Source organism: Centroberyx gerrardi, chromosome 3, assembly GCF_048128805.1.
Source record: "Centroberyx gerrardi isolate f3 chromosome 3, fCenGer3.hap1.cur.20231027, whole genome shotgun sequence".
Taxonomy (NCBI): domain Eukaryota; kingdom Metazoa; phylum Chordata; class Actinopteri; order Beryciformes; family Berycidae; genus Centroberyx; species Centroberyx gerrardi.
Window position 1 is genome coordinate 14,309,636 of NC_135999.1, and position 23,931 is coordinate 14,333,566.

Consider the following 23,931-nt stretch of genomic DNA (forward strand, 5'->3'; position numbering starts at 1 on the left):
CTCCCTGGGGAGCCATTCTAGTCACACCAGATCTATCTAGAGAGACAACAGTGGACGAACAGTTAGCACAGGCTGCTTCAGGTCCCTCTGCAGCATTAGCATACATTCCCTTGGTCTCTGGCCCTGGTAACAAGAGATTCAATTTCCCCGTTTCTGGTCCACTGAAATCAATTGGCACACTTACGAACAGCAGTGTGTGAACGGTACAGACTAATTCTCTTGGAAAGGGGGCAGGGAGGGAGGTTAATGTGATGTGCACAAGGTCAGCGCATTTATAAAGGTAACTTTGGCTTTGCTTTCGACTTTCTCTGCGTTTCTCTCTGTCTCTTTCTTTCTCTCACATGAACACACACACAGTCACCGAGTCCCTCAGTGGTTTCTTTCTCCTTCACTCGTTCACTCTCTCCCTCTCCCTCCCTCCCTCCCTCCCTCTCTCCCTCCCTCCCTCCCTCCCTCTCTCTCTCTCTCACACACAGGTTATCTCACACAGTCACTCCGTCTCCTCTGGCTCTCAGCGTTTTTCTCTCTTTCACCGTCTCACTTCTCTTCCCTTTTGCTTTTCCCTCTCTCACTCTTCCCTTTCTGCATGCGAAGGAAGCGTCTCTTTACACTTCACAGGGGCTCAAAGAAAGCTGTGCTGCAATAATTGGATTATTGAGCAATCTGCAAACAAACATAAGACACAAGGCACGGGATCAATATGAAACGCTTGCATCATTTGAGGTAGTCAAAAGCAATCAAAGTGCTACCAATGAATAAAGTCGTCAAATGACTTGCTGTGCAGGATTACTGAGTTTAATTCCAAATTAAGGTGAGAAGTCAATGATTGCTTATTAGACATCAAAGAAGTCTTTCCTCCAAGTTAACACTTAATACAGCCCCCCCCCCCCCCTCTCCTATTCAGTCTGGTGAATTTGGATGAATGCATGGTTTGAGGCTTAATTTAAGGTCTGTACAGTACAACCGCAGCCTGTTTGCGGCCGGTGAAATAGCTTTGGGTTTCCAATGCGTATTAATGTCCAGATGGACAGTTGTGTTGTAATCTGCTGCACTTCCTGTTTACAGCCAGGCAGCGCCCCAAACATGGCAGCTAACCGCCACAGCCAAAAGCGACTAGTTTCTCTTGGTATCGATAACACTGAGGGACAATGTTACCCGAGTGTGTGTAAGCCGAAAAACGAATACGTGGTCGTAAAACTTTAATTTTACAATACATACGTGATAGTAATTTAATTTACTTTTCTGTCATTTTCTGCAATAAGAGATCCAGTTAATTTTCTATAATATTTTTTTCATCTTCCCTGTAATTTACACGTTGACATTTGGCTAATTAGAGGAAAAAAATGTTGGAGGGTTAGTAGTCGGTACCATGTTTGCCCTGTGGATCAGAGTTACACTTTTTATTTCACTCCAGATTATAGCCATAGCCATTTCAACACGTTCCCTAATGTAGAATCCTAATAGCCAAAACTGTCAGCTTGAATAAACAAAACAAGATTTTTTCCCCTTAGAGTGTCTTGTAGTCAAACAGTGAATCATATACAGACTATATACTGTGTGTGTGTGTTTATACATATATAAATTTATATGCAGTTTCAGAATAAAATCAAAAATGACTTCTGTGAATTCAGAATATGTGTGCAGTTATGCCAAGACTGCAGCAATGAGATTTTTCTAGGTCAAGTGAATAAACATTGGCAGTGTCTGGCATACTTTCTTGAGTTGAGCAGCAGGCAGGAGGAAAAAACCTCTCTCCAAAGTTTGCCAGGGGAACCTGCTTCAGCACCCTGAACTTCTGGTGGGGAACCCAGAAGTTTAGCTTCAGTCCGGCTGTCAGGTTGGGAAGGGGTGGGTGTCGATAAAAATGTTACATTGGAATTGGCATGCTGGCAGTCTTTCGAACAAAAGCCATTCCACTTTTAATGTCTTTCTCTCTCTTTTTCTCACATGAGCACACAGTCACTGAGTCGCTCTTTGGCTCTCGCTGATTTCTTTCTCCTTCTCCCTCCCTCTCTCTTTTTCTCTGTCTCTTTCTCTCTCTTTCTCTGTCTCTCTCTATCTCTCCCCCCCTCTCCTTCTCTCTCTCCCTCTCTCTCCCTCGCTCTCTAAAACCCTCATAACAGCCTCCGGATTTAAGAGCTTAAATGTCAGTCTCATGATATCAGTGTCATTCGCATTAAGCGCCTTAAATACGATGTAAATGTATAAATGTAGGCCAATGAGTGGGCACCATTCAATCCAATTAGCCGTAATGAAGGCAGTCTCAAGGAATCTCAAAAGCAATAATTTCTAATCATTTTCTGTGGCTTATTGACTATTACACTCTGTAGACACCGTCAATTGAAAATACTTCACCCTTCATACAGACTTTTTTTCAACCACTTGCTGTAGATTGAAGTCGTTTTCTTGTTTTATGGTATTTGAGAGACTAAGTCCAACGTCTATAGCCTAGTCAACTATAACTAATCTTTAAAAAATGTATACATCAAAAATGTATACATCAAAAATTCATCATGAGCAGTCTAAGAATGCAGGCAAAGTTACAAATGCTATCTTGAGCATTTCTGTGAAAATCTGAAAAAACGTCAGCCTCAACATCACTTCACTGTACTGTGTGTGGATGAAATCTCTATGGATGAAAAAAGTGCCATTTGAAATACAAGTGTACTAGTGCTTTATAGGTGCTTAGGTGGAGGGGTGGGGGGTAAGCGTGATTGGAGTGAGTGAAAGTGCACAGACTTTAACTCTACCTGCGAACACCAAAGTGCTGCGGTAGCACAGTGTTGTTGTGTGTTGGCTTAGCCAATTAAGTTAGAAAATCACCAAGCTGCCTCCTGCTATGTGAATGTTTTCCAACCTAGAGCCAGCCGCTTGTGTGTCTTCTACCGTACTGCCTGGTGTACAAACGCACTCTGTATTTCCCTTATGCAGGGCTCTTAGGGCTCTGCGCGGCCTAAAGAGCACATACTGTAATCCCCGCAACCACTGTGGACTGCAAAAAGCGTTAAGCATGAACAAACAAACAAACCACCAAACACACAGAGCCCGGCTCTTATAGAGGCGCTCCAGAGCACCTAATGAATGGCAGAGTCAGAGTCAAATTACATTGCTTTAACTTACAGCAGCATACCATAAAATAAAGCAAATGAACAACACCGTCTTTCATTCAACATTTAGGAGTATGAGGGTGAGTTATCTGTGTAGGGCAACACATCTGAACTGAAGCCCAGTAGAGCCAGCTTCACTTTTGAGGCGTACACCTCTCAACATGAAGGCATGCAATATCAACACCTTTGTCTGTCTTTCATTCAACAAATACCCATATTTCTAAAACCTGTTAACATCTATCAAGCGAGTCATATTGTTTATTTGCACAGCAAAGACAATGGAGAGGGCCGGTGGACGAGGGAGGATTGGTGTCCTTCTCTCTTGCTGCAGTCTACCATGCAGATTACAGTCCGGGCACCTGGGTCACAGCCGAGACCAGGCAGAGGCATTATTCACTAACCACAATGCATTTTTGTGACTGCAAACACACAAAAAGCCTTCTCCCATCAGCGCAAAAGACTTTGTTTGAATCCAAATTAAACGAATACTCATGAAATCACTCCTCCTTACTCACTTCTCAAAGCATAACATAATATGCCATTAGGTGGACACTTTTGTTCGAAGCACCTCCATGAATAGATTACATTTTATGCATGGGTGGACAAAGTGGGAAAGTGTCAAACAGCAACAAAGAGATCTCCCTCCATTTATTACTGATACTGTATACATGTGTTACAGTCGCCAGGTGGTTTCTACGCCTGTTTTGTACGGGAGTCGTATTCTTTAAGTTCCAGCGGCATAATCGTTAAAGGGGCACTTCACCAAAAATCAGACCTCTTTTATGAATATTTTCACACACATCCCAAAACTCAAGTATTCTTGAACAAATTCATCTGATGTGTTGTGCCCTCCATCCACCTCGGCCAGCTTTCCATCGAGGGTTTCACTCTAACAGACTTAACTGCCGCTGGACGTCTCAATTTTTGTAGAATCAAATATTAGTAGGATGCATTGATTTTTGACCAAATCTCCACATTTTTCTATGAGTTCAGTCTGTCCGCTCGCTCTCCCTCTCTAAGCGGCACAGTTCTCTGCGCTGTGTTCAATGTGCAGAGCAGCAACCATGATACGCTTCTTTATCTCTTTTCTTGTCTGTCTCCTGGGAGCAAAGTTGCTGTATATTGATGATATTAGGTGGGGGCATTTTAACAGCCGCTAACCGGTAGTACTCTACGCATTCCTAAGGCGTATTGTTGTTGTTTTTTTCTGCGTGCACTGCATAATCCGAGAGGGTCAACTCATGCTTTTGATTGTCAGCTCAGAATTGTCAAAATAATAAAAGTTAGGTCTGAAATGTACACTTCCGGCCATAAAGGCTTTCTGAATAGAGCGTGTTAGAGGGCCCAGTCTGTGTTAGTGGAAATGTCTCCCAAGTCACTGGCTGCCAGCCAGTAGGAAAGGATGACAGGAAGGACAGGAGACTTTGTTTGCTTTACCGTCTTTACTCCCTTCAGGCATTTACTGTATAGGGTATTTACCTTCTCTGTTTATCTAAAGTATATACTGTACACTGCCTTTATCTTGGTGCTGTGCATACACCACAAAGCTAAAGAGTAAAGTATACTGTAATGTACTTGTTGCGCACTACAAGAACAAACAGTACAATCTATTGGGAGCATTTGCATTAACTCTAATCTCATTAAAGCAAATGTAATATTCACAGAGGGTGCGGAGAAATGTTCACGTTCCGTCTTTTAACACATACAGCTTCGATTATAGAGCACTATTCATTTCCTGGGTAAACCGCTATTTTCTATAAATAGAAGGCAGAGGATAAGTTCAATGAGATGTGGGTTGATGTCGGGTAGGGGGTTTGGGGGGGTTAATTATGGTCGTGTGGTACTTTATTGAGACTTTTAGCTCTGAAATCTGTCGTCCGCAATGAACAATATAGTATAAATTGAAAGGGGACCTAGACATGCCCTTTCCCTCTGCCCTTTTGTTCATCTCCCTGCTTATGTCTGCCCATCGCCTTTCCCTCTCTGTCCATCCCCTACGCAGCTCTTTATTCCTTTCTCCCCTTTACTGTCTCTATTTCTCTCTACTCTATCTCTCTGTCTCTCAGAAGGGCAGGACATTTCCATAACCCAAATTAGACAAATTTAGGCCACTTTATTTTAAAATTTTAGTCGATTGAGTTTTCAGCCGAGCCTTACATACTACATACAATGTAAATTATACATTTGTGTCTGATACCATTATCTATAGTGCTCCTTCAACTTAGCAGGCCATTACTGATCTAAAGCATGACTTTAATTCCATTCAGAAATTGCTAGCTAAATTTTTATCTACAGCAGTTAAAATTACAATAGTTAATTTTTTTCCTCCTCAAAATCCTAGAATATTGATGTTAACGATCTGTATATCCGCACTATGAAATGAGCCGAAATTGAACTGAACACATTTCCGATTATACTGTATATACATGGACATTTGGATTGGTTTGACCTATAAACTCTATTTCAAAGCAGCCCTTATGTGTGTCTACAATTGTTTTTCACTGCGCACTACCAACTCCCATTGTGTCTTCCGGTTATAAACTATGGTATTTTGTTGAAATCAGTGCTGTTATGTGGATGAGATGTATTGCCAAAATGAGGAGTGAACACTAACCAAAAAAAAGGCAGTCTGCATAATTGGCATACATGGAAATCCTTGCAGTGTTTAAAGGCACGCAACACCGCAAAACAACATACATCGATTTAGTAGGTCCTAGTCGAATACAGGAGTGTTAGTGCTTCCAATTGGAAATACCAACTCTGCTTGGGTATTTTTGTTTAACAGAAGCCATGCCACAGTGGGCTCAACTGTATGGAGACAGATCAAATCAATATCCAATCCATCCATAGATACACAGTAGAAAGTAGAACCTGCACTGTGCCACCCGTGGAATAGCCGAATACGTTCTTTTTTAATCGGAGACAAATGACCTTTCATCAATGCCATCTTCCCTCCAACCAATGAGGTGTGAAGAAAGAAGAGTTGACAGGTTTGAATGTCCTTCAGTGTCTGTCCTGTATCATTACCCATCTCTCAAAATAGATCGAAGCTATCTAAAAAAAGAAATGCGTAGTCATACATTCGCTGTGCTTGAGTTTGGAGCCCTGTGTCCTGTGTGGCACCAGTAGTGCAGGTTACAGGTTTCACCCTCATGTTTGTCTAGACAGGCCAACATTAGATTCCGACCGCAATTTAATTTGCCATGTTTTCTCCTGATAGAAGGATTATACTGCGTTCTGAAATACTCAAAATAAGAGCTTTCTGGTTATTTCAGTTCACAAACACACATTACTTAGATTTATGTGATTACTCCGGCCCAAGGTTGGACTCCTAATGTGGAGATACCATTACTTCAGCTCCATTCACCATCATAGTGTCCGCTCGCTCCCATCCAGGAATCAAATCAAACCTGGGCCATATATACATCCTGAAACCACTGGATGAAGTTTTATTTTCAAAACATTTCATTATATCCATCATTCACTTTTAAGAAAATGTCTCTGCTATTGATGAGAACCCATTGATGGGCAAATCAGATTATGGTGAAACAAGCTGTACATAGTCTCCCAGTATGTTATACAACAAAGCCAAAAAATTAGAAGCCACATCAATATTTCCATATGTCCACTAAACAGCTGTGTTTGTTTACAAGTGTGTGTGTGTGTGTGTGTCCACCTCACAGGCAGCCACAGAGGGACCAAAACCACAGAGAGCCCACTGAGGGGGAATAACTAAATCATGGAGCCCACAGATGTTTGTTAAATACCACAATGAGAAGAGGAAGACGCTGGGCCCAAAGACTCTGCAGCCAGAACAGTACAGTATGCCGTCAGATTGTTGTGTAGATGAGGCATTCACAAAATACCGTATGACCAATGGTGAGCATGCACTAGACAAATCTAAATGGATCTAAATCCATCCTTGAATCCATGTCAGCCTGCCTGTATCACTATGAAATGTAAACCAGACAACAGGAGGCCTATAAGCCCGAGGCAAACAACACAAAGAAATAGTTGGCATACTTGCACCCATGAAAGTCATGGAGAGATACAGCTTAATCACAGAAAATAGGTTACAAGTCAAAATAAATACATTTCAAAAATATTATTCTGCCAAGTTATGTTCCGCTCAAGAAGCTATTCCGTGAAGAAGCGATTCTTAAAGTGAGTAGTTTCAAAGAGTTTACATCAATTAATGTCTGCTAATGGCTGTGAAAGCATCCATTCTTGCCTGTCAGTTTTCCCAAAAATACTTTCACAGTAAGAGTTCCTGCTGGAAACTCAATTGTAATGATTTGTTAATTGTAGGGAAAGTACAGAGTAATGTTTGTGATTGTAAATTAATTAATTTATCATTATCAATCTAGCCTTTAATGCCTATTGATCCAGTGCATTTGTGGAGTTTGTCTCTCGCACCTTGGAAGATCCTGTGTGTGTGTGTGAGTGTGTGTGTGTGTAGGGTCATTTAACATGTACTCATTCTAAAATGTACAGAGCCAACCTGCACAGTGGCAGAGGCCCTCGGGGGTGGCTCTGCTGTCGCGCCCCGCCCACTCCATCAACACATGTGACGCGCCCTCATTTTCAACACCATTAATCTCCTGGGGACATGGAGAAAAGGGTCTGGGAGGGGGTGAAACGTGATGCAGTGGACTGAGCGTTTGACTCAGCATTTTGTCTTTCCATTCATCTACGGGCTGCCCGCACGGTGTGTGTCACCGCTGACGGCCGTCACCTAGCTAGACACGCACGTGAAGAAGTGTGTATACAAAGTTAAAGTTCACCCCTACCCTCCTGCCACCTTACTTTTCTGTGTGTGTCTGTGTGGTATATTTGTCTGAGAGACAGAGTAGTAGCCACAGACAGAGTAGAAGGTGGCAGCTGTGACAAAAAATAACCCATCAGTACCATAGCAGTAGTATTAGCTTAATACATACAGTATATATAAATATCTTACTACCTACTTCTCTCTCTCTCTCTTTCTCTCTCTCTCTTTCTCTCACACTCTCTCTCCACTCGCAAACGGGCATACACACATACATACTGTACACACACACACACACAGAAACACAGAGACACACACATACTGCAGTACTTATTAACAGGTTTTCACTCTGTGCAGTATGGTAATTTTCTCCTGTTGAGTTTCTGGCACCTCTCCAGTGTAATCACTAAGGGGAAATCACCCCTTGAAACACTCGTGAGTGCTTGGCCCTTTCTTCATATTGCATGAAATGAGCATGCAGCTTTGTTCCCAGAGAAAATGCCAAGCCATCAGTAGAGCATGTCTAATACAACCACAGATGGGGACTCTAATAACCAGTGGCACGGCCGAGAGAATAAAACAACAATAAAATAGGACCTATAACTGTCACGACGATTATTTTCTGATGGAGTGATACACCTAGTGATCCACTGACATGTTATATTTCATATATGGGACAATAACAGCACAGCCATCCTGCAACAACACGCCAACTTAACTATTTTGATCTTTATTCTGTGTTTGGCTATAAACAACGAGTCATACGCTAAATAATCTAAATGGTGTCATTTAGAGTTATAGCCCATTTGCTACTGTCTTCATCGAGTTTACATTTCCGCCAATCATTTTGCAGTGCATGTCAAATGTAATACAATGTTTTAACATGTACTTTTCAGCTTTTTTGAAATACAAACTTTACAGTTTCAAACCTAGCTTGAAATTAACAGCAATCGCAGCAAACAAAGACGCCCTACATTAAGTAGACTTGGATGTGACAATAAAGTTTGTAGGGCCACATGGTTTTGAGGGATTATTTTCTGGTGGAGACTTCTATCTCTTCCTGTAGGTGTCAGGTGATTGTCAGGAAGCAGAGCGTAACGTACAGTAATGCACGCACTGATATGAAAACACTCAACTCGAGCACAATGAAATAACGATAAAACAGAAACTCTGATGGCTTCATGTTTACTCTGATGGATTATCTAGCTCTGGCAATTTTTCAAGTCTGTGGAAGTTGTTTTTCATACTGTACAAGATCGAATGACAGTTAATGGCTTCCTCTGAAGGGACAACAACAACAAGCCCTGATATCTCCAACTACCCTGACTGTGTGCAGACACCAGTATTAAGGCACCCTGTTAAAACTACTGTATCATAACAGGAGGCTGCAGGTTCATGTGAGTTTGTCATGTGAGTACTGTCCCACATGATGGAAGCCTGTTGATGATGAATGGGCTCTCTGAGTGTGTTGGGCTGGGGGTGTCAGGTTAATCTGCCAGATGGAAAACTCTATAGGGCTGGATAATAAACTCAAAGAGTATTGTGCCATCCCTCTATTGACCAAGGTTAACCAATATAGGGCATTAAGCATATGTAGGCCATCGCTCTTCTCTGCTCCCTCTCTTCTTCTGCAGTCGTTTAACGTGGGAGATATCAGACTCAAACAGGTTTGTGTTAAGAGTGTGGCAATTAACCCATTCACACGACCTGTCAAACAGGCAACGCCAAAGGCAGATGGAGCGGTGTCAGCAGCGCACCTGAATGACTGGCTTGCTCCTGGTGAGCCTGAAATACCACGAGGCGCACATGTCACTGGCACTCGAGGGAGGGGGTGTAATCATACTGGAATGAAGGGAGAACTCATAGCATGTCAGCTACATTCATAACAAGCAGGATAACATCCTCCTCCACCACCGAGCCTAAAGAAACTGGCTGCAGACGGCTGCCTCTCTGCTCACATGTTCCACACACACAGAACTGGAGGGAAACAAAAATTACTAAATAATCTGGTAATCCAATGCTAAATTTTACTTTATACCAGACAAAGATGTATCGTGGCATGGTGTTATGATGATACACTATGCTCCTCTTGAGCAATAGTAGATGTGGCTTGACTGTTTGGGAGCTGGCCCAGCAATAATGGGTGAAGCCACACCGACAACATCAATGGGCTCAACAAAATATATAAGCCAGAACACTTCAGGCCAATGGTTTGCATCGTGGTTAAAGAATCATCCTCATGTCCAGAAGGCTCCTGGTTCAAATCCCCAAATCAATAATCCTGAGAGCAGTGATGAGAAAATGGGATTGTGGGAGACCACTATTTTCTCTGACTGCTGCTGGCATAAGCAACTGAGAGCTGCAACAACACCAACCAGATGTTTGCCTTCCAGAGTCAGTGACACATCAGGACCTATCCACTGCCTCCCTGGAATTCAAAGATGGCTGAGATGCTACACAACAACAGCGGTGCCCCTCAGGAGGCTCCACAAGCTGCAGTGGCGCCTGTTCACTGACGCCGGGACGCCTCCTCCAACCTAAAACACGTGTATCCCAGTGTATCCCACTAGGCACTAGACGTCATTTCAACGTCACATCTGTGCTTTACCTCTCATATAGCCCAGGATCTTTTTGCCTATGTATCGCCCAGTTTTAGACTAAGCAGCAAATACATTATTACACATTTAAACAATGCATATACAGCTGAAATATCAAAAATATCCACCAAAAATGGCTGTATGACCTAAGCTAAGACATTTAACTTGTAAACCCTATATAGCCCAATTTTAGCCGAGACAGCTATAAACCATTTAGGCGTCTTTTAAATGGCTAATCAATGTAAAATTGCTCAGTGAGAAGTGTTTAATAAGGCTCAGTGAGGAGTTTAAAGTCAGCTAAATCAACGATTCCCACTGTGATGACAGCAAGAATGACTTGCAGCATTCCCACATTAAAGGCAGAAACACTGCACTGACCTTGACCGAGTAGACCGATATACATTGAGCGTAATTTTGAAGCAGCATGTTAACAATGCTGTGAGCATTCCTCAACACAGAGTGATCCAGTCTCTCATGTTTATGCTTCATATACCTGCTAGCAAGCAGGCTGTAACATTCCAAATGTGAGGCGTCAAACCATAAAATAGAAACGATCACCCAGATACTGTATGTGATCCAGTCGCCCCAAGGGTGGATTAAATGCTCATTTGCATTAGTCAGATTTATTCTGTAACGGCTATTATGAGAAAACAGTATTTTTTAAGAGAGAGAGAGAGAGAGAGAGAGAGAGAGAGAGAGAGAGGGAGGGAGAGATAAGAAGAGAGAGAGAGAGAGAGAGAGAGAGAGAGAGAGAGAGAGAGAGAGGGAGGGAGAGATAAGAAGAGAGAGAGAGAGAGAGAGAGAGAGAGAGAGAGAGAGAGAATGCTCAAATGTGATGTGGTCTTTTTATCTAAATCTATTTCGCTGAAAATTCTGTGTAAACAAATTAAAACATTAAAAATCATTACTGTGGGACAACTTTTAAAATTGACACGCCTCACATGCATTGCTTTGTGAATTTGATTCTAATGTTGGATAGAAAACAAATGTAAATACACAGTGTTACGGCATCCAGTGGCTCCACAGGCTGAAGGAATGTACCAGGTAGACCTGAATCATGACCTACATCACATCTCTCCGCTTTGTTTTTCCTGCCTCTGTTGACGTTATCCTCCAATAAAGCAGAAATGTGTGCGTGTGCGCGTGCGCATGCGTGTGCACGTGCGTGTGTGTGTCTGTACAGATGCCAGATGTGTGTGTGTGTTTGTTTGGACAAATTGACAAATGACAAATGATTCAAGGTATGAATGAGCACATGTGCGGGTTATGCTGCTATACCGAAAGTGCAACATTACAGTATATCGGTGCGTCAACTTCTTTCCTTTTCTTTGAGGTCCGGCGGCTGAGCAAGATTGTGTATAAAGCATTCCTGTTAGGGCGGGGAGTAGAAAGCTCCTACTTAACAGGCGAAACCCAAAATAAGACCCAGACTGTCTCCCTTTCAGAATAGAGCGAAACAGGCAGCTGTAGCCAAGTCAGTGCAAGGCAGCCGAAACAAAGGCAGACAGTAAACAGGGGAATGTTTGCCTGTGCCAGGTACAGTGCAGTAAAACCTACAGGGAGGATTGCCAGATCTGAGTATTTCCCAGAGTCGTGGACAGCGCTGAGTAGATAGATGCCATCATAGCGTCCTATCAACAGTCTGACCGTGTCCCCCCCCTGTTGAAACCGCTGATTCGCTTTACAGCCGGCCCAAGTTCCCAGACACTCTGCCACATGCATGGGCATTCACCCTCACTGACTAAGACTGGAAACAAATACCTCCCACCATTCATTAGGTGAAATAATGACTGCCAAGTCGCCATCTTGCTAGATCTGCCACGACCCTGAGATCCTGCCTCTGTGACAAACTGCTGCAACGGAACCAAATATCCCTTCAATTATGACTTTTCTTCCCCTCTAAATCATATTACACTTCCTGCCAAACAAGTTTACCCTTTTGCAGCCTCAGTCAAGCGAATGATCTCTCTCAACAGGTTTAGTATGATACAGTATCTTTTTTCTGAACTGTCACCTGATCCTGGGAAGTCTCCTTTTACCTGCTGGGTCAGTGTGTCATTGGCTGTCCCGGGGGCACAACATACATGACTTGCGTGCCTTAAGCAGCCTGATCCTGAGTAACAGGGATTCCGTGGGACGGTCTCTTATGGATTCAGCTAAATACTTGACAAAAGGACGCACAGCAGCAGTGGGGGTTTTTTCCCCCCACAGCAGAGCGTTAACAGAGGCTCAGTAAATGTGCGCTTTCTAGGTCATATTTGATGCCACCATGATAGCCATTTTAAAAGATTCATTAGACATGTTCAACGGTACAACATGTACGTATGTGATCATGCCTGTGAGTGTGTGGGTGTTTCAAAGCATATTTGAACCTATGGGGAGATATACATGAGTACTATGCGTCCCTGTTTTTGAAGAAGGTTGATAAATGCTTGTCTGTACTATGTACTGCGTGACATATTTAATAGAAGTTTAATTGTAGTGATACACACCCAATGGAATCAAGACAGGTTATTTAAAAAACATACCCGGTTTAAATGACATGTTTAATAATAATACATTTTATTTAATACTTGAACAAGCTATCAGAGAATTAACTTTCATATCATAGAGCAAATACATGCATAAACCAAAGTGCTCAAGCCTCACTTTGAAATATTTGTATTTTAATTGGTAATATGATATCTATGAAGGTCACTGTCTCAAACATAGCCTACTCTTGAAACCTTTTCACTGTTTTCCATTCACCACACACAATAAGTCTTGCAATCTCTCTAGTTTATTCTGCTGCAATGTGTTTTATTCTGGCATTTGAGTTATGAATAAAGTTATCAATAGAATTACTAATGTTTTAAGTCACAGTGGGCAGTCGCAGTTTTTTTTTACATGGGCTCGTGGAGAATCATGGGGTCTGTTGACGCAACGTGTGTGTGTGTGTGTGTTGTGTGGTGTGTATCTGTTTGTGTGTTTGAAAGAGAAAGAGTGTGTTATGTAAAAGTGCTCAGAGAGTTACACCCCCCCCCCCTCCCTTCCCTGTTTTTACTTTATTTGAGCCAACCAGGCATGACCTACTTTGCTAACCTCTCAAGCTGAACAATTAACATTTTTTTGAAGTGTTTTCCTTAATGGCATCCATTTCTGTGTTCCTTTCCATAGATGAACTGGCAAGACAAACACTGGGTCTCAACATAAGCAGTTTGGCATGAACACTTGAGCAAACTGCAATTAAACATGAATGATCAAGGCATGCCTTGTTTGCTCAGGCAAGTACATCAGAATGCAAGAGGAAGACAATGATGCACAGAAAGAGTGAGGCGAGAAGGATTCGTTCTGCATCCCCTCTACCAAAAAATGAAATATAGATCTCATCGCTTTTTATAGCGCTGAATGAATAACGTTCAACCCGTGAATTAGACATTTACTTGCATTTAGCTCAACAAACAACTCATTTTTGTGTATGAGAATAGTGATAGGCTCTTATGGCCGGTTCATCTTTGTAATTTGCGATTTAATGTGCACATTTTTCCCCGTAGTCAATCTATGTTATTAATACCAGCATGTTACTATATCATCCTGGTATAATGGTACGTTTAATTCAGCCTCTTCTTCATACAAAGCATATCTACAAAGCTCATGACTCAAGAGATCTCCGAGACATTTCCGTGCTCAGTACACAAAAGTACTTGGTACACAAAAGCATGCCATTCACCTACTGTATTTCACACAGCATCACACTATAAAAATCAGGGCATTCATCACCCACACAGAAGCATCCACTATGCTTTGTTGTAGCTCCGGTATTCAGTTTCCGCCCCCTTTATACAGTTTGTTAATGACCTCAATGACAGAAGGGAATGTCAGCGGTAGGTAACAGAGAGGAGATCTCGGACTACAGGACCGGCCTAGCGGAAATTTGGCCCTCTGTCACCAGACTGTGTTTCAGGAAGAGGTTCAAATGAGGACAAGACATGCATTCAAATCCCAGCAGCCCTGGCCAACACTAACCACACTTTTATTGGGGTGTCAAGTCCGGCCTAGAATGTGTGCTGTTGTTGTTGATGATGGTGATGGTGGTGTGTGTTTGTGTGTGTGTGTGTGTTTGTGTGTGTTTGTGTGTGTGTGTGTGTGTGTGTGTGCGTGCCTGTGTGTGGGAGGGACAGAGAGAGGACTTTTTACATGTTTTCTGTTCTGTACAACAATAGCATCCGATAATTATGCCATACAGTACCATCTTGGTTCTTTTACATTGACTGTAGGCATTTACTCCTACGCTCTAGTAACACATTACCTAAGGTGAAAAACTGATCCATTCATAAAGCTGGATCAGAAACAGAGTCTGCTTTGACGGCGTCCTCATGCCTATATATGTTACCATAACATGGTTGCATCTTTAAATGAGATCAGATCAACTTCCTTGTCTGTTATCTGTTGAAGCTGTTTTTTTTTTCGCTTTTGTTTTTTATTGTATAAAATGTAATTTGATAGCAAAATAGGCCAAAGCATTCTGACCAGGGTGGCACCAAAAATTGAACAAAACTGGAAGCTGCCTTAGTTCTCCAGCAAGAGTCAAAGATCCCAGCAACCAATTCAATATGTAGCTGGTGAGCTGTGGGCAGAACAAGCAGGGGCGCTTGTGAATTTTCGAAAGCAAAGCCAAATCTGCTCCGGTAGACAAACTGCCGATGGTGGTGAGAAGAGTTTCATTATAGTGTCACAGTTTTCCCTTACGTTTAGTCAGTTTCACTTAATTTCCCCTTAAATGAAGTTAAGCTGCATGCGCTTCAAATGAAATGTGATTAGGTTCATTGTTTGTCTCACTGCTGCTATCTGCTCACTTGGGAATGCTAACAAGCTAGTCATTAGCATTTCATCTTGTTCTTTACTGTTGCCATCATTTTCACCCACATTCAAACCGAGTTGCTGAGCTTGATGGGCTCATTACATCAGATTAGAACAGATTCCAACTGATTTCCCGTCTTCAGTACTTGATACTGTAGTTATATTCTCGCATTAAGACTCTTATAAGACTATTATCCTGGACTCTGCTCTACATCCACCCACACCAACTAGTGACGGGCTGTCCAGCGGATTGAAAAGAACTGAGCGCTAGTGAGTTCTCTATATGAATAATTTGTTTTATAATAATAGTTTTATTTGTTTTAGTTCTTTCCAGTAGATGTTTATCTTCATGTTTCCAGTAGATGTTTATCTTCATACTCAAATTCACATTGGCTCTCAGGCAGATGTTTTATCCAATTCACAAGAAGGAAAAAATGTTGTCACGAAGTAATTAATCAGTTAAACCATCTGTTCATTTAAAAGTGGAATGGTTCAGGATAGCAGGGTGGCGTAGAGACCAGAGCCTCAGGTTCAAGCCTCTGTGTCAGCTCTGCTGAAGTGTCCTTGAGCAAGACAAGAGCAAGAGTGCTGCTCTGACCTCTGAGGATTTCTCTACCGGTATCACATCATTATTCTTATTAAAAAACTCTTTCCTGCCTGCTTCTTTTAACCTGTACCGACCAGTTTCTCCCCTGTGGCCTGTGTGAGGTTATCGCACAATGTGTTCCTGTCGCTCTTTTCTACACGTTGAGTCGGATAATACCACAGTCGCTCAGTATGCAAGTACTTCTCTCCACTACATGAGTCAGATGGGATCATACTGCGTCCTATAAAAGCAGATTTAAACCTGTATTCACAGGCAGAAAATGTACAGCTACTGCACTGACTGACATTTTAGTTCCATGTTAAAAACATGGCTAATTGCTGCTTGGGCAAGGCAAGTTTGAACTACTGAAGAGCCGGTCCACAGCCTGTGATTTACTCATGAACCTGTCCAAAAGCACTTATGACAACAGTTCAGACATTTTCAGTTTACTTCAGTTTATAATATGTAACATCTGAACATTGTTCTAATACAAGTATAGTTGAAATGTCAGGATACTATAGGCTACCTCATTCCTGTTTGAGAGAATCTGGAAAATCCTGTCCTACCTTATATTATTACTGCCTCCTTATTGGCCTTTCCAAAGCATTCTAAAGATGTTGTTTGCCATTGATTTTGATCAATCATCCTCTGTAATTCATTCCTAAATTAATTGCAAGACGGAGATAAGTGTACAGTTCAGTCAAATTTCCTTAATATCACACATGGTGTTCCACAGGGTATTATTCTAGGCCTTACATTTTTTCCTACTTACATACAATAAATATTACTTTATTTTAAACAACTGTCTACTCCAGTGTTCCTTCAGCAAATCTTCAACAAGGTTTTAATCACATTCAACAACCTTAAAGAGCCCAAACTGAACACATCACCCAATATCCACTGTAATTACCTGAGAGTCGGGATTGATGAAGAACTGTCTTTTGAAATACATATTGATAAATGATCAAATGGAAATTATGCTTAAGCCATGAGAATAGGAAGAGGATTGTACACGCTATATTCCTTCCTGTATTTGACAATGGCAATCTACATACACATGACAGCTTCAATCCTTAATCTGCTGCACCCAATTCATCACTCTGCCCTGAGGTTCATAACAGGGTGATAACTTCTGCACCCACCCACCCACCCACCCACCGCTGCCTGTCGTATCAATCCAAGGGCTGGTAATCATAGATTGCAACAAGAGAGCAGCGTTACTTATGTTTGTCAAAGGCTCTCTTACAGAAATTACCATATTACCTCACATCTACCTTGCCTCAGAGCTCATCAGATTACTCATACTGGGTGACAATCGGGCCTAGGCTTAGATGTTCCATGAGACATCGCCGACATCAGCGGCTACGCACCGTACAGCAAGCTGAGGGACATTCTCAATTTAAAAAACATTTGTCCAGGTACACAGGACACACCTGTAAACAAGAGCTATACGTTCTCAATGTGTTTCCCTTAAGGTAACTGAAATTCAGTGAATCTAAATGTAAGTATTAGAAAGAAAAGGAGAGTGATATGAACTACTGTAATAATGAAAACAAGGACCTGTCACTTTAAATCACTTTAGATTAAACTTGGCATAATAAAATGATCATGTTCTATATTTGAGTGCTGTTGTATATTACATATATAAAACCGTTGGCACATAATTGATACAGTTGTATGCACCAAACCAATTCTAAGAGTATAGCTTTGGGACGTTATCACATCTGCTGTGTACACAAATGAGCCCCACCATCCCCAAGGCCATTCCCCAACACCTTCACCTGCGCCAACACCCTTCTAACAACCCAAACAAGCAGCTGTACGCTTTATAGTCAGGAACCCACAATGCACTGGGAGCCCCAGCACACGCCTGGTGTTGGGATTTAATTGGATATTAGTATCCAGCAGTGTCTGAATTAATCAAATCATTTCCATCCATTAATTTAGTGGAGGAACATACAATTAAAGCCTTATTAGTGTGCTCTCAGGAGTATGCCTTTTCATCCCTCTGTAGAACATTGAGAGTTGGCCAGGGTCCAGTGCAAAGCATTCTCCCCACTTAAGTCTGGTGCTTCCTCATGATGGGCATTCTGTAGATCTAGAGGCACTGGCTGCAAGCTTACAGCGATGAAAATGTCAGCCTAACGTAGGTTTTGTTTTCGAGTGAACAAAGGTTGGAGCTAAAAGCGAAAGCATATCTGTATGAGAAAAATACATTGTTGAGCTTGGATTTTGAGTCTTTGCTATTCGTCATACCAGGAAATTATTAGGTCAAATGGCTAACAAGTTTTATAGAAATTCTATTTGGTAAAACATTCCTGTGACAACCAGTGCAAAATGCCCTAAATAGGGTGAAAAGAGATTTGGAGATTTAGGCGGTAAGCAAACATAATCCAGCACACTAATGTAGGTCATTTTATGATAATTTTCATATTACCATGGCTAAGTTGGCATTTCATTTGTGTAATATGCATACAAAACTGTTTAATGCTAGGATTTCTTCCATAATGGACTTCAAACTATAGTGCACGTTTTTATATCTTCTACTACTTAGAGAAATGATTAAACTTATTTATTTCATTAGTTTTGGTGCTAAAAAAAATGGAATAAAAAAATCTCTGCATTCAAACCTCTAATCAAGTAGAATGCACGCAGTCCGCTACCTGTTTTATCTAAGTATTAAGCTTGAACCAAACATCATAAAAATACTATAATTCTGGTTAGGGCAATTCCTTTTTTTCTCCCCCTCTCTTGTGAATCTGAGTTAAAACATTTTTGCGCCAAGTAATCCAGTATCCAGACTGCTCACATGAGCAGACATTTTTAATTAAAAACATTTACAGAGGAACCAAAGTGAGAAAAAAAGAGCCCAGGGATTTTACACTCTGTCATCCAAGGCTTCAGTGGATCAAAGAGTTTTAGTTGTGCTTTTCAATGGTTATGTAACATTTTTGCCTATGAAATAATGGGCCCAGGCACCATGCAGGCAGTCCAAAGCTCAACAGTACCACAGACTTCCTGCAACAGACTTTTAGATTTCAGAAAGTCGAGACTGGGATGTTATTGTGCCCACACTATGGCCCACACTATGTCAATGATAACAGGCAGAATACAATAAGCCTATGTTTATGTCTAAGTTTAGTTGTCAATCAATACAATAGTACTGGTGTAACAGAACACTGTAAGTAGGCAACGTCCTCTGAGAAATGTTGGATTCTACTAAAGAGCTGCACGCAAGTGTGTATGTATGTATTGGTGAGTGTATTTGTGTGTGTGTATGTATGTATGTGTCTGTCTGTCTGACTGACTGGCTGACTGGCTGACTGGCTGGCTGGCTGGCTGGCTGGCTAGCTGCCATGTGGCCCACCTCTTACTGTCATCCTGTCTGACATTAGGGCTAAGCTGGATCTCATTAGGACCAAGGTGGCAGTGATCCCGTCAACATCGCTTTGGCTCCTGCCATATGGGTCGCCTCCAAGGTAACGGGCTGTATCATTCCCCTCAGTGCTGCAAGCCTTGTTATAGCACACACATACACACACATATCTCCCATAAACTAGTGTGTACTGTACGTATAAATTTGAACACACACGATATACAGTACAGACCTAAACAGGCATATTGATGATCAGATACAGTACAAATAAATGCATACTACGTACACACATACAAATGATTGCACACAGCAAATAGGAATGTGTAACCTCAGGTATACAGTACAGTACACTTGCACTAGTTACACAATTGTTACATGTTTGCCAAAATAAACACAGAAACGTCACTTGGACAATCTTCCCATGCAGTGCAATATCAAACATTTCTGAACAATGAAACCAGGCAACCATTTAGCAATCCATTCGGTCATGTACCCTGGGGATAATTAATCCTACTATATGCTAAATCTGAGCAAAAGTCAAATTGATTTTTATTTATCAATAGACAGCATAATTTAACGTGACTGTGTTCAAACTAGGCCACAGATCTTGAAAGAGGGCAGTAAAAAGCTTTTTCCAGTATCTTGTTGAATAATCTAGTTATGAGATGATATAGATATAGATATATAGATTATATGTATAGCATTATGCTATATCAATAAACATCAAAGATTTACAATAACCAACAAAGTCAACATCAGCAATGTTTTGCATTGCATTTGTCAGCTATGTCAATTCAACATGGATGATAGCATAAGTGACAGTTTTTCAAATGAATAAAGTAATGAAATACATTAAGTTGACGTTTTCCTGGTCCCTTCCTCTAACAATACAACTAGGCCTCCTCTGTATTTGTTCATGCAACCTAAATAACCAACAACTAAAGAAAATGAAAATAGACAAATCAAAACGGCAGAGCAACAGGTTGATCTATCAGTGAGAGACAAATGATCAAAGTCATGATCTGATAAATTTCAATTTTGAGATTCTGTGCAATATCACTGCCCAAATTCAGCTCACTATGCCAATTTGAAATGACAGTTTGGACTCGTCGTGGCCATGTCATAGTCTTTGTTTGGAAAGCACAGAGTCCATCGGACATAGAGGAGCAACATACTGTATATCAACATTCCAGCAAATACTCAAATACTATTCTTTTTCTCTTAAAGCATCATAGCTTTGCAAGTCAGGATATCGTTTATGGCTTTGTTTAGTGCTTTTTGCACCAAGTGAGCTCATAAAAACTGTGAATTTACAATGTCCCATGTATAAAATAATAGTGTAGATGATGCCAATGTATTTTATGACACCATCAATAGACATTCACTGCTATTTAAAAACAAAGAAATCATAACACACCCAAACTCCCCAGATACAGTACCAAAACCATATCTTTTGATTTACTGTAGATAAACAACAGAATATTTCACAGTTAGGGGATAGATTATGTAACTGGTTCACATACTTCCATTTCAACAATGTTACTATGTATTTCATGCTCTAGTTTATGGCTGTGATATTTACTTTTATTCATCATGCTGATGGTAATTTAGTGCCTTTAGCTTTGCATGCAACTAGAACACCAGAATATACTGGAAACACAACAACTGTGTCAAAGTTATACTTTGCCAGATTGGCGGCTATTATAGATTTTTTCCCTTTGGCCTGTTTGTTTTGTTTGAGCCCCCACCCTCACAAAAGCAACTGTTTATTTCATCAGTTTGGCAACAAAAGCATGTGATCAATCATTCATAATTTATGATGCTGCCGTATAATGGCCCAGGGCCCATAAAAACAGATATTTGCATTACACAAGGTCCTAGCTGGACCTCCCGATAACAGACCAATAAATTTTGTTGTTGTACATACACAGGTCCCTGATAAGAGGGAAACTTTGCCTCTCTGTGTTACAGTAGAGCACAGGGCAGTGTTAGCAAAGATGATGTTGTGATCACATGCTACTGTAACAATGACCTGGACCCCGTCCTTCAATTCCTGTTCCCCCAGCCAGCATCCCGCTGCCTTTCCCAAGCCCTGCTGTTGTTATTATTTTGCACTTCTCAAAGCAAACGCCCTAAGTCCCCTGTGCAATATGAGTCTGGCTGAAACAAACTGGCCCTCCATCTATCTGCTACTCTAGAAAGACACTCTCTCATGTATTGACACAAAACCCCATTATTTGGGAAAAATGATTCTTTCCTCGTATAAAGCTAAGCTGGAATATTTATCACAACTTGAAAAACCTCACAGCTTTTCAATCAGAGCTCTGACTGAGATGTGCGGTCGGGCACTCGTTCACAGACAAACATACAGACAATCTTCATTCTCCTTACCTCGACATGCTGTCTGTGATGCAGTTCTGACCCGGGTATCCCTCCCCTCTGGCCGACAGTGACCCCTGTGACAAGCCCGGCCGAGACTTCCACGACTCCATTAACGCCGTTACAGGCGAAATTAGATTCAACAAAGGGTTGGACTGGTCCCTCACATCATGCCGCGCGAAAGACATTGTTCCTTGTGCTCCAATCTGGTAATGGAACGAGTGTCCACCAGAATTAACTCCAACAATGGCCGATGTGGGCATGCTGTTATTCTCTTGGTAATAGCTGCCATCATTGGACTCCTGCTTAACCCCTTTCGACAGGACATTGTTGGAGAACACATCGGGCTCATAGTTACCATTCATGGAGGAGATAGGGGGTCCTAAGATACCAGAAAGACTGTATTCATCAATGTTATTCCTCAGGGACAAATAGGTGGTCTCAGATGCAGGGAAGAGACTGAGAGACGGCGATGGCTCACCATAGGGATGCTGATTCATGCATCCCTCATCTTTGTTTGGCTCACTCTTTATCTGTGCGATAAAGGGTGTGCTACTCACATTACATTTGGAGCTGCCTAAACACATGCTCCTGAAGTCAGTTCCGGGCTCATTCTTAATGTACTTGACCATCCCCATCTGGTCTAAGCCCACGTTGAACACCTCCCCGTCTACCATCTCTACTTTAGGAAACTCAAAGTTCTTGAAGTCCTGGTCTCTAGTTAGACCTGTTGCCTCTGGGCTATTGGTGTCGTTCTGCACCAGACCCAGTCCGCTGGCAGGACTGGACACTGGAAACCCACCAGAGGAGGGGTTCTGTGGGCTGCTGACAGCCATAGCACCCCCTGTGGCTGGACTGGAGATGGAGGGTCTCATTGCGTTGCAGTTGTTGGTGGTGTTGCTGCTATTGCCACCCGTGGGGCTTGAGACAGAGGACCTAATGTTACACGTAGTGCTGCAAGAGGGCGGGGATCTCACACTGCTCATACTCTGGGGGCTGGACATGGGGGACCTCATGACGTTGAGCGGGCTGGTGAGAGGCGGCGAGCCCACTGTGCTGGACTCTACTGGGCTACATGTGGCTGAATTCCTGCGTTGGATGTGGGCCAGAGTCGGGACAGAGGAAGTCTGGTTGACAGGACTACTGACGGACGAGCACACTGGTCCAAAGCATGTAGTGGGACTGGTGGTGGATGACACCATATTGTTGCTGCCCCCAGGGCTGGAGATGGAGCTGGAGGTCTGGGGACTGCAGGACAGAGATGAGACCAGCATAGACGCTGAGCTGACTGGGGTCCCAGCAGTGCATTCTCTGGGAGTGGCGCTGGGCTGCTGGAATCCCAATGGCTTTAACTTGGAGCTCTTTGTGGACACACACTGGTTCTCCTCAAGAGGCCGCCCACACACTGGGTACATCTTCCCAGGGGGGCTGGTGCTACCCCCCTGCTGGCTGAAGGCAAAGTCTGCCTCCCTGGCAGCATTCATATACAGGCCCATGGACTCGGCCACAGTCTTGGAAAGCTCCTTGGAGTCCATTTCCTGCTTGCGACCGTGGAGAGAGTTGTTGAAGAGTGGGAGAACAAACGGCTGGTTCTGGCTTAGCCGAAGCATTGGCTGCTCCTGCTTCTTTGCGTTGTTATCTTTGCAGTCGGCTGCTGGGCTTCCAGCGGGGCAGCTGACGTTGACTATGTCCATCAGGATATCGTTGCTAGTCAGACTTGAATCCTCTGTACTGCAGCAGTACTCCATGGAGCTAGGGACGTGAGACCATTTGTTCTCTGTATCACTTCCATCAAAGAAACTTTGGTATCTTTTGGTCTCCATCGCTGGATCACTGATTCACCTGGTAAATGAGGCAAGAGAAAAAGACAAGAATGAGAAAAGTTTAATGATTATGGTCACTTAGAGGTTGATTGTTGTTGTTCACACATTAGTTACAGTCCAGCTGCACACAAGCCATTAGTTTAGTATTACTGGTTGAATGGCGGGTGTATTGACAGCACTGGACTATAGACAGAGATTATCAGTCTCATATGAGGCTAAATAATATGCTCAGGTATGTAGGTATAATTATACAGGTATAATGTTTTATTTTAGATTGGTGCCAAAGCAGTAAGTAAAGCTGCTATGGATAAAAAACGAATGTGGCAAGAAGTGGGGCAAAGGGAAACTCGGGCAAAGAGCTTAGACAAAGAAATATTTGAAATACAAATAATACACTGTAGATTTCATTCATTTCTAATGGCAAATATTATACAGAATCATTTTTTAAGAATAACAAGG

At 42.2% G+C, this 23,931-nt stretch overlaps 1 protein-coding gene across 1 annotated transcript in view; it reads right to left on the reverse strand.

The window, feature by feature from the left end:
* nr3c2 (nuclear receptor subfamily 3, group C, member 2) overlaps positions 1-23,472 on the reverse strand; it is a 67,469-nt gene extending 43,997 nt beyond the window's left edge. The window contains exon 1 of the mRNA XM_071923406.2: positions 21,662-23,472. Coding sequence (XP_071779507.1) covers positions 21,662-23,472 — 1,811 coding nt within the window. The remainder of the gene's footprint in view (positions 1-21,661) is intronic.
* Positions 23,473-23,931: the final 459 nt, after the last annotated feature.